General features: G+C 40.8%; 1 protein-coding gene across 3 annotated transcripts in view; it reads left to right on the forward strand.

Annotated features, from left to right (window-relative positions):
* REC114 (REC114 meiotic recombination protein) overlaps positions 1-12,246 on the forward strand; it is a 184,123-nt gene that overhangs the window by 155,323 nt on the left and 16,554 nt on the right. For all 3 annotated transcript variants that reach the window (XM_027553172.1, XM_027553173.1, XM_027553174.1), the window contains exon 3: positions 10,604-10,687. In XM_027553172.1, coding sequence (XP_027408973.1) covers positions 10,604-10,687 — 84 coding nt within the window. The remainder of the gene's footprint in view (positions 1-10,603; positions 10,688-12,246) is intronic.

Genomic DNA, 12,246 nt, shown 5'->3' on the forward strand with positions numbered 1-12,246 from the left:
TCATATGGGAGTTCTATTTTTAATTTTTTGGTTTTTTTGAATTTATTTATTTTCATTTGTTTAAAAGACTGTACTTTCTTCATTGAACTAATGTAGTACTTTTATTGAAATCAATTGCCCGTGTATGTGAGGGTCTGTTTCTGGAGTCTGCTCTGTGACATGACATGCCTGTTCTTATGCCAAAGCCATACTGTCTTGGTTACCCTAATTTTGTACTGCTCTTGAAACTAGTTGTGTAAATCTTTCAATTCTGCCATTTTCCAGCTTATTCTAGGTCTTTTGCGTGTTCATGTGAATTTTAGAGTCAGATCTATAAATTTCTACAAGGTTTTACCTGGCATTTCCTCGAGTCTGTATGTCACCTTGGAGAGAGTTAAATCTTAACACTGTCATAATCTAGTCTAAGAAAAGGTATATCCCTCCCTTTGTTTAGGGCTGACTTCATTTGTTACCTTTTTATCAAGTATCACAGTCCTGCACTCCCTGCTTTCCATCGTCTGACCACAGTTGTTGCCAGTAGTTTGTCCAGCTTTCTAGTTGTTTATGACAGAAGTATAATTTTTGACTCTCATATTCCTTCTTGGCCAGAAATGGCATCATAGCTTTTGAATCTTCTCAAAGTGTTAGTCGCTTAGTTGTGTCCAACTCTTTGTGACCCCATGGACTGTGTAGCCCACCAGGCTCTTCTGTCCGTGGCGTTTTCCAGGCAAGAATACTAGAGTGGGTAGCCATTCCCTTCTCCAGGGGAATCTTCCCAACCCAGGGATCGAACCTAGGTCTCCTGCGTTGCAAGCAGATTATTTACCACCTGAACCACCATGGAAGCCCTGAATCTTCTCAGATCTCTCCATAAAAATGAATGAAATAGGAAGACAAAGCCAGTTACCATGCATGACATCTACAACACAACCAGAAGATGAGGCATTTCTTTGACCCTCAGAATATGAGTATATGAGGCTAAATCACAGACAGCTGAAGACCTGTGTGATTTCATCTTCCGTACAGGAAGAAACAAGGAATCAGCTGAGCTTCTGCTGCCTTGAGATTAGTAAAGGCTTTTCAGAATTCAGAAGTCAACTTGAGAAGGTTCTCACTAACCAAAGAGGATCAATAACTTCAATGGATTGAAACAGCAAATACATTTTAATTTGTGAGTTTCAAATGATAATTCAAAAAAAATACCTCATTGTCATCATTCGAGTGTACTAGGGAAGCGAAGTGAAGTCGCTCAGTCGCGTCCGACTCTTTGCGACCCCATGGCCTGCAGCCTACCAGGCTCCTCCATCCATGGGATTTTCCAGGCAAGAGTACTGGAGTGGGGTGCCATCGCCTTCTCCAGGGGATCTTCCCGACACAGGGTTTGAACCCAGGTCTCCCACGTTGTGGGTAGACGCTTTACTGTCTGAGTCACCAGGGAAGTACTAGGGAACCACCTCATTATTTTGAAAGCTGGCAAATATAAGAAAAAAATCAAGCATTTATCCTGTTTCCTATTTTTACCTAAAGAAACAAAGTAGTTGATGAAACACTTTCTCTTTATAGATGTATTTTAGCTCATAAATGAAGAATGAATGAGGGGCTTCCCTGGTGGTCCAGTGGTTAAGAATTTGCCTTGCAGTGGAGGGGAACACCGGTTTGACCCCTGGTCCTGAAGGATCCCACATGCCATGAGGCAGCTGAGCCTGTGTGCAACAACTCCTGAGCCTGTGCACCCTAGAGCCTATGTTCTGCACCAAGAGGAGCCACCGCAGTGAGAAGCCCGCACACTGCAACCAGAGAGTAGCCCCGCTCACTGCAACTAGCGAAAGCCTGCAGGTAGCCACCAAGACCCTGCACAGCCAAAACCAAAAATAAAGATATTTTAAAAAGAAAAGAAAAGAATGAAAAAACTAAAACATTGTTTTGCCACCACTGATGAAATCAGTGGGTCTTGGCAGAAATGATCAATGGCTGCTAACTTCACCAAAAAAGGCCAAGAAGACATTTCTGTGGAATCACTCATGACCACGTAGGAAGTAGGTACAAAATCTAAGGGAAAAATATCAAACCTGAACTGATCAAGCTTCTTGATCTGATTACCAGTCTATAAGAATTATGAGACAGAGGTATATACTAAAAAACAATAAGGATACAACTACAAAAGTTAGCAAGGATAACTCTCGAGTAGGGATCGGCAAAGTATGGCCCATGGGACAGACCTGCCTCACTGCCTGGTTTTTTTGTGTGTGTGTAAGACTTGTGAGATAACAGTTTTTACATTATGTAACTGGTTGGAAAAAAACAATAATATTGTGCAAGATGTGAAAATTATATGAAATTCAAATCCCAATGTCCACAAATAAAGTTTTGTTGAAACACCGTCATGCTCATCGGCTGTGGCTGTTCTCATGCTACAGAGGGCAGCCGTGGACGTAAATACTTGTAACAGAGACTACAGATTCCACAAAACCTAAAATATTTACTCACTGGCCCTTTACAGTAAGAAAAATAAAACAACCCAGCTGATCTCTCATTTAGAGGATTAATGACCCAGTTTCTTCAAAAAAAAGAAAAGTAAGGAGAAAAAAGAGATGAAAGAAAGAATCAGTAGTTTACCAGACTTACAAGACATATTAATCGTCATAGTATGTAGATCATAATTGGACCCCTATTCAAAAAAAATGAAGCAGTATAAAATAAAGTCAGAAACATGAATAGTGATAAAGACATTTGATGATATTGTGGAGTTGTGAAATAAGATTGACCATATTATGAAAATTGTGACTGGAAGATGGGTGCGTGGTGGTTCATTATACTGTTTTCTGTACTGTCATAAATGTTGGAAAATCTATTTTGCAAACTTAAAAATAAATTATTTCAAAATATAAGTCTCTTAAGAATCGCTTAAGGGGTTATCTCCACTGGACCTTATCATCTAAGGCCTCTTCTCTGTGCTTCTGCAGAAACATGAACTTGCCGCGTCTGTTTTGGCTGTTTCTGCTGAATGGTTCGTTGATTGATTTCCTCAAACTGTTGGTCCCTGGGGGTGGGGGCCATGTGTTATTTGACTTTGAATCGTAGAATCTGGTACGTAACTGGCACATTAGACCCTTAATAAATATTTTTGGGACAAATTGTGACTTTTCACGGCATATTGTGATTTCTAGATGTTAAACATTCTAAAATGTGGTCTTTGTTTTGTTGACATTATTCATTAATATTTATTTATCTTACACCTTCAAAACAGCCTGTATTTCAGCATAAAGCCAAATTGTTTAAATACCTCTTACAAAGCAGGAAAATATAACTCTAAATTGAGGCAGGTTATTGAATGGGTATGTTAGTTTCAACTGAGATAGGTGTTTATCTTCATGGTAAGTGTGGTGTAGTTCTTTCCAAGTAAGACAGTATTTCTTCTCCAAGTACAATATTGTGTATTTCTAAATGTAGTGAAAAAAGTCCATATTCAAATCTAAGATCAAAATCTATCCTTATACCAACTATAAATTATTTTTTGTTACTTTTTTGTTCTTTATTGGCTTAATAAATAGCTATTGGTTGTGATTATTGACATTTTAAGATTAAAAAATCCAATTATTTTGCTTGCTTGCTTTATTCTGCACATCACCTTCATATTTTGTAGCAGCTCCTTTATCATGGATATTTTCTTTCCTGCTTTCAGTGTAATTTGAACCTCACAAACCCTGAGCTCCAAGGAAAGTGAGTCAGAAAAACAATCATGATGGTTAAGTCAGAGTCTCCTTTTCAAATAAGTCACCTGGCACCTCAGTGCTTCACATTCATGGTACCTTTTGGTACCCTGGGCTTGGGCACTCGCTTGTATTGTGAATTGTCAAATGGTTAGTCATCAAGTTATTTTTGTAACCGTATTCTCCTGTGCTCTTTTCCTCTCAGTCAGGATATTTGTAGCAAATGTGAGGACTTTCTCTTGTTATTTCCATAAAAGTTAAATGCTGTATTTTCTTTCCAGCCCTTATAATCATATCTACCATGGAGTCGCTAAGAGTCAGACAGGACTGAGCAACTTCACTTTCACTTTTCACTTTCATGCATTGGAGAAGGAAATGGCAGCCCACTCCAGTGTTCTTGCCTGGAGAATCTCAGGGATGGGGGAGCCTGGTGGGCTGCCATCTATGGGGTCACACAGAGTTGGACACGACTGAAGCAACTTAGCACCAGCAGCAGCAGCAGCATGGTTTTAAAGCTAATTTACCTAGCTAAATGCCAGTGCCCACTGTGGTACCCTCTTGACTTGCTTGCTCAAACTAGTAGGTGAAGTCAGACCTGAGAGGTTTCTAAGTTCAGTTCAGTTCAGTCACTCAGTTGTGTCCGACTCTTTGCGACCCCATGAATCACAGCACTCCAGGCCTCCCTGTCCATCACCAACTCCCGGAGATCACTCAGACTCACGTCCATCAAGTCAGTGATGCCATCCAGCCATCTCATCCTCTGTCGTCCCCTTCTCCTCCTGCCCCCAATCCCTCCCAACATCAGAGTCTTTTCCAATGAGTCAACTCTTCGCATGAGGTGGCCAAAGTACTGGAGTTTCAGCTTGAGCATCATTCCTTCCAAAAAAATCCCAGGGCTGATCTCCTTCAGAATGGACTTGTTGGACCTCTTTGCAGTCCAAGGGACTCTCAAGAGTCTTCTCCAACACCACAGTTCAAAAGCATCAATTTTTCGGCACTCAGCCGTCTTCACAGTCCAACTCTCACATCCATACATGACCACTGGAAAAACCATAGCCTTGACTAGACGGACTTTTGTTGGCAAAGTAATATCTCTGTTTTTTAATATGCTGTCTAGGTTGGTCATAACTTTCCTTCCAAGGAGTAAGCGTATTTTAATTCCATGGCTGCAATCACCATCTGCATTGATTTTGGAGCCCATAAAAATAAAGTCAGCTACTGTTTCCGCTGTTTCCGCATCTATTTGCCATGAAGTGATGGGACCAGATGCCATGATCTTAGTTTTCTGAATGTTGAGCTTTAAGCCAACTTTTTGACTCTCCACTTTCACTTTCATCAAGAGGCTCTTTAGTTCTTCTTTGCTTTCTGCCATAAGGGTGGTGTCATCTGCATATCTGAGGTTATTGCCAGGAGAAATCCTGGCAATCTTGATTCCAGCTTGTGCTTCATCCAGCCCAGCGTTCTCATGATGTACCCTGCATATAAGTTAAATAAGCAGGGTGACAGACAATATACAGCCTTGACGTACTCCTTTTCCTGTTTGGAACCAGTCTGTTGTTCCATGTCCAGTTTTAATTGTTGCTTCCTGATTGCATATAGGTTTCTCAAGAGGCAGGTCAGGTGGTCTGGTATTCTCATTTCTTTCAGAATTTTCCACAGTTTATTGTGATCATTTTGGTTTATCTTTATAATACTTGTAACTCTTACTTATAATGACAGGGACCAAGGAGAACATGGATAACTAAAATCTGGAAATGAGGTTCCTAATTTATAATACGTGAAAGTCAAAGCCTGAGGCTCTCTTTATATAAAGTGTGGTGTAACCCCCACCTTGGAGTCGTGTGGTGTTCTGGCCACTGCACCTCAAGGAGACTGCAGAGCTGGACAGCATGAGGGGATGGGTCAAAGTATGATTGGAGGAAATAGGGGGTGTCAGCGATTGGCATTCTTTTATTATTCAACATATATGCAAGATACAAAGATGAATGTTCTTTGGAGTTTTTGATAAAAGGGGAACTAGAAGGGGAGGGACAGAATGACAGACAGGTACACAGACATTACCTTGCACAGCACCTCCTGACCGCTGATTTCAGTGCAGATTTTTAGCCCTTATTTTTATGCTATCCCTGGACATCACCTGACTGCTGACCATTCTTCACTAGAAAGTCTCACTCCTCTAAGCTTCCACACTCCTCTATCCTAGACTCAAGTTCTTGATATTGGCTTCTCTTCTTTTTGTCTTATAATAAATTTGGTATTTCCTAGAGTATTCCACTTCTCTTCCTTCCCATTATCAATTCCAAACCATTTTTCTACCCCAGCACTTGCAGGGCATTTGGCAGACTCATCAGTTAACAGTGGATTCCTTTGGCTGGTGGGGGGACAGCATCCCAGGCGAGCTCCCTGGGTGAGTGTGATGCATTCTCCCTTCCTTTTGGGCAGCCTCTGTGTCTCTGTTAAACCCTAGCACAGTGGCTGGCCGTAGCAGGAGCTCAGACACGGGGTGTGTTTCAGTAGCAGCAGGTGCCGTGTGCTGCGGGAGCACAGAGCAAGTCACTTACCTGAGAAGGTTAGAAGAGGTGGCACAGAGGAGCCGTCTCCTTCAAGGAGATTCCAAGAGGGGGATTTTCAGAGATAAGGAGATCAACTATTAAAATGTAGGAATGTATGAATGACAAGTGTCATTAGGTATACAGACTTCTTTTTACTAAATCCCAAAACATTAGAATGAAAAAGCTCTTTTTGAATCTTGAATAAGATGAAGTGTTTAAAAAAAAAAGCAAGATGTTCTGCATCATTGGACAGGTAATAAATTTGTGGATCTCATTCCCAAGAAATTACATTGGCATGAAATATTTTGTTGATTTTCATGAAATTTCATTCTTTCATTCACTAAAACTTGCTGAATCATCTTCTACGTGTTTTGTTGTTGTCACTGTTTAGTTACTAAGTCATGTCTGATTCTTTGCAACCCCATGGACTGTGACCCTCCAGGCTCCTCTGTCCATGGGATTCTCCAGGCAGGAATACTGGAGTGGGTTGCCATTTTCTTCTCCAGGGGATCTTCCCGACCCAGGGATTGAACACAAGTCTCCTGCCTTGGCAGGCATATTCTTTACCACTGAGCCACCAAGGTTGCCCATTGTATGAATAATAGTAAGTGGAACAAACGTAGCCCCTGCCTGTCTGGGCTAATAGTCTAGTGAAAAAATAGATGTCGAACAATCAACACACACACACACAAACTGATAAATGCTATGAAAGAAACAGTACGGTGCTATTGGAAAGCGTCCTAGGGTTGCCCAGCCGAGATTTGGGTTAGGGTGAAGTGAACAGTGGTTAGAGGTTAACTAGGTAAAAAGTCAGGGAGAGGAGGCAGAGGGAAGAGGTGTGTGAAGTTCTGTGGAAGGGTGGTTTGGCTAAGCGGAAGAGTAAGAGCCATAAAATGGCTCATCTCAAAGGTGTTGTCAGGGAGGAAGGCCATACCTGTTCTGGCACAGCCACTCCAGAGTCCTGGACTGAGGGGCTGCAGGAGCTAATCTAGTGACATTTGCTAAACATTGTGATAGTTCCCAAGGATTCAAGGGGTAATAAGACACATTCTAGAACCTGCCTTGCACTGCCTAGGGATTCCTCCTCATTCTTATCAGGGACAAAGAAATGTAACTAATTACAATATAGCATGGTAAGTACAAGATCCTGAGAGAGCATAGAATTCTGAGAGGTCAGCCAGCTTTGCCTTGTGGGGTTTGGTTGGGATAAAGTGGGGTTTTGAAAGACCAGTGAAAAAGGAAGGCCACTTCAGGAACAAGCTCTACAACAAAATCAGTGTGTGAGGAGCAGCCTGATGCAGCAGGGACAGTGTACGTTGGGAGGGTGGTGGGATGAGAAGGCTGTTTGGAGATTGGCTCTCCGAGACCTGGGCACTGACTGGTGTTGAGGGAGCAGTGAGGAAAGGAGCCCAGTGGGATGCCAGGTGATCACTCGGGGTGGTGACTGACTGGGATGTGTGATGCCATACGTGGAGGCAGCCGCATATGGGAATGGCAGTGTCTGTGGAGAAAACTCTCCCAGTCTGGCCGAGCTGACATGGAGGGATGTGTGAGCTAGCCAAGTGAAGTCTCTGGGGACCCACAGTGGACTAGAGGTAGGAAGTCAGAGGACTAGAAGTCAGGCCGGGGCCAGGGCCCGCTCATTTATTTTCTAATAAACTTTTTATTCTAGAATAGCTTTGGATTTGCAGAATAGTTGTAAAGATAGTACAGAGTTCCCATAGATGGATTTATTTAGGTCCTGCTTTCTTCTCTTCCTTGAGTTTATGCCATATTGGAATGGGAATTCTTGTTTACCCAAATATTCCCACATGCATGCATATGAGGCTTAATGTGGTTGAAAAATCAAAACAGTATAAAAAGATAAATAGTAAAAAATCTCACTTCAACCTCTGCCCCGGCCGTACTGTTCACTCTCACTCCCTACAGATAATGATTTGTATTAGTCTCTTGTGTACTCCTCCTTCCAGTTTGTAAAATGTTATTGTTATTGTTCAATCGCTAAGCTGTGACTGACTCTTTTGCGTTCCCGTGGATGGTAGCTCGCTAGCCTTCGCTGCCCCTGGAGTTTTCCAGGTAAGAATACTGCAGTAGGTTGCCACTTCCTTCTCCCTGACTCAGGGATCAGATCCAGACTCCTGCAGGCAGGCAGATTCTTTACCACTGAGTCACCAGGGAAGCCCTTTTAAAATGTAAATGCACGCAAATAATAAGAGTATACCTTGTATGTTCCCTCCTTTCCTTATACAAAGATATCACATCATGGACACTGTTCTGTAGCTTGCCTTCCAGCAGAACAGTGTACCTCACAGATCAACACATAAAGACCGGGAAGGGAGCTGTAAGCCATCTGTGGCTACTGAACACTTGAAATGTGACTGGTGCAACTGAAAAACAGAATTTTAACTTTTATTTAAAATTTAAGTTTAAAAATTAAAGCACTGTAAAATATTATCCCACTAAACTCTGTTGATTTGGTAGGACTGCATTTCACGTTAACCATTTAAAATACAGCATCTCAGCTGAGCTGTGGTATAAGTGTGAATCCCACTGTTGCTGCTGCTGCTACTGCTAAGTTGTTTCGGTCGTGTCCGACTCTGTGCGACCCCACTGGATTTCAGAGACTTAGTACCAAAAAAAGAGAGAACATAAACTATCTTAATAATGTTTTACAGTGTTTGATCATGTTTTGATATATTAGTCGCTCAGTCATGTCTGACTCTTTTATGACCCCATGAACTGTAGCCCACCAGGCTCCTCTGTCCGTGGGATTCTCCAAGCCAAGAGTACTGGAGTAGGTTGCCACTTCCTACTGTATTTTGATGTATTAAATTAAATACTAAAATTTTACCAGTTTATTTATGCCTTTAAAATGTAGCTAGTAGTTTAAAATTACATAAGTGGTTCAAATTATACTCCTACTGGACAGCACTGATGTAGGACATCATGTTTTTTACAGTTGTTTAGTATCTCATTGCATAGAGTGTCATACTTTTTTTAACCAGTCTGCTGTTGATGTATACTTGAGTTGTTTCCAATCTTTTACCATTAAAAATATGGAGATGCTTAACCCCATCCATGCATCACTTCGTATGTGCAAGTTGATCTGTGAAGGGAATCCTCAGTCCAGCAGAGGTTGCTGAGTTGAAGAGTAAAAGCATCCATAGTTCTGATAACACCATGTTGCCCTCCATAAGGCTGTACCAGTTTGCACTCCTCCTAGCAATGCGTGTGTGCACGTTTCCCACATACTTCCATTTTAAACAGCAGTTTCTACATGTTGGGGGTAATAATGAATATGTTTCTTTTTGCTGCTTCTGAGAGTTTTAAAAAGAAATCACAAACGGTTTGCCTGACTTGTTTTTTCATTAAAAAAAAAAAGACTCCTATTAATAATAGAATTCTTAGAATCAACATTTTAGAATGGTCTTTTTTTTTCTCCTTTAAAAAAAAAAAAAGTCAAGGAATTAACCCACAGTTTTCCTGAACAAAAAATTTCTTTGCAGGTTGTAGCTTTCATCATATTCAAATCTAGGAAGAGAGATTTGATGAGAGTTCAGAAAACTTTTTTATAAAGAGCTGTAGACCTCCCACGTCCCTCCAGCGCCCCCTCTGGCTGTGGTGGACCAACACCGTGAGGCAGATGCAGTTGCTCGATTCTGCACGCTGTCAGTTTATCCCGTCCCCGACTGAGTTGTTAGTACTAAACGCTAAGCACTTCTCGTGAGCGGCCACAGTCAACATTATTAGTAAGCTACCGAAAAGTCTATCTTTACACCGTTAGGATCCAGCAGTTGTCCCTCCCTTGAGATTTATGTGCCCTCCCTCTACTGCTCTCTCTGCCTTTTTTGTTTTTTTTCAGATTGAAATGAAGAACTAGACATTCAGCATCCCAAACCAAACTGCTTCCATTTTTCCATACATAGGAATCTGAAAATAAGATTCTCATGAAGAGAAATCTCACTGTATAGTTGGGGATGTGGCAGATAACTTAATGAGTTAGTATAATGGAAACCTTTGGCTTCCAGGAATTATAAACTTGTATTTTGCCAAATCCTAGAGGCGTAACATTGTATTTTATAGCAAATATCTTTAATGGTTTGTTGATTTTCAATATGAAAAGGTTAAGAAAAGCAATACAGGCTGAGACTGTTAATGTTGATCATGACTCAGGAAGAGGACTGAGATACTGGGACTCATTGGAAGGGCCATCCTTGGCAGTTGATATTGAGTCATTTCTATTGTGCTTAAGTTATAGAATAACTAGATAGATAACTTTCTAATACGAAGGAGCGGCATCACAGCTATTCTTTATGTCTCTTTTGCTTCTGTTGCTAATTTTGCTTAATTATTTTGTTTCAGGAGGGGTTTTCACTCATTGGTAGCAAGAACTGGTTGAAGATTGTAAGACGCATGGATTGTCTGTTGTTTGGAACAACCATAAAGGTAAGATTCTGTGTGGCCAACTGTTTTTAAGCAACTGTTCATACACTTCTCATCTGCTAAGTGAGTACCGGAGTGGGTGCAGGAGCTTCTCTTTGCAGGTGAAATGGTACTGGGAAGAACACATTTGTTTAAGAAAGGTTTGCATTCTGAGCAAAACATGAAACAAGGACTATCGAGAGGCAGAAGCATGGTTCATAAGGGGATGTTGCTGAAGAACCAGGGCTGTGATTGATCTGTCAATACCTGCCTGACAGAGCTCTGCGACCATTCTCCATCTCCCAGCACAAATTGGGAGAAGGTGGAGTTACATCATTGTTTGTCTTGCTATTTAGATTTCAAAGGGGGTGTGCTTTCAAATGCTTCACTGAATGTTTTTTCATTTTTCTCTCTTTAATACTAAATAATAAAATTCCTTTTTATTTGCTTACTTGGTTGTATTAAACATAAAGAATGATCCTTATGAAAGCAACATGAAAACTAATCACCTGTATTATTTTCTTTCAGAAATAACTGTAAAAACCAATCTGTTAATATTCACTGACTAGATAATAACTGAAGTTCAGGTAAAAGATCCTAATTTTTATTGGGCTCATAGACTGAGAGTTGAAAGAGGTCTTCAAGAGCACCAGCCACTCCAGAGGATCCCCAGAGAATTCAGAGGGTCCATGAACTGCATGGATTTTCACTGACCTTTAACTGAAATTTATAATTTCGTTCAACGATGCCTGTTGGCATCAGACCACATTTGCACCAGTAGAAATCAAATGTCTTCATATCACTTTTTAGCTGTTTCAGAAATCTTCAATGTCATTTATGCTCATCACACCCCAGTGTTATGGTGGTGGTTAGTCCTGCTGCTGGATCTTTTTATTGAGTATATTAATAAGGAAGCATATATCTTATTAGAGTATAAATTAGTGTTAATAGTGTGATACATTAAGTATACTTCAGTATAATTGGTTTCCTTTGAACTTATATATTTTATGTGATTAAAAACATTTTTCTGAGTAGGGGTCCTCTGGCTTCATCTGACGGCCAAAGGGGTCCGAAGCACGTACTCAAAACACGCAGGAGCCCGTTTTCATTTTACGTGAGGGGACTAAATGCAACATAGGCCAGTAGCCAACTAGCTGTCAGAAAACTGGACCCCGCGTTGGTCTCCTATCGATGGTGTCATGTTGAATGAATGTATGTGTCTTCTAAAAAGCTATATTATGCCACGTGTCTGATATTTGAGTTTTAATTTTTTTGTTATTAATTTTTAAAAAAATAACTGTAAAGGGGAAAATAATTTGACTGCTCAAAAATAATCATTATTAACATTTTAAAGTTTTTACTAGGCATATATATTGTATCAGTAAGAATAATGTTCAGATGCATGTGACCAAAAATCCAGGTGTAATGGCCCCACCCCACAAAATAAAGGGTTATTTTTTTCACTAAATAGAAAAGCCAGAAGCAGGCAGTTGCTGGCAGTTGGCTCAGCAGCTCTGCTGTGCCAGAGTCAACGCCTTTGCAGCTCCCTTGGCCTTGCCTTCACATTTTCAAAATGGCTACTA

The sequence above is a fragment of the Bos indicus x Bos taurus genome, chromosome 10, assembly GCF_003369695.1.
Source record: "Bos indicus x Bos taurus breed Angus x Brahman F1 hybrid chromosome 10, Bos_hybrid_MaternalHap_v2.0, whole genome shotgun sequence".
Classification (NCBI taxonomy): Eukaryota; Metazoa; Chordata; class Mammalia; order Artiodactyla; family Bovidae; genus Bos; species Bos indicus x Bos taurus.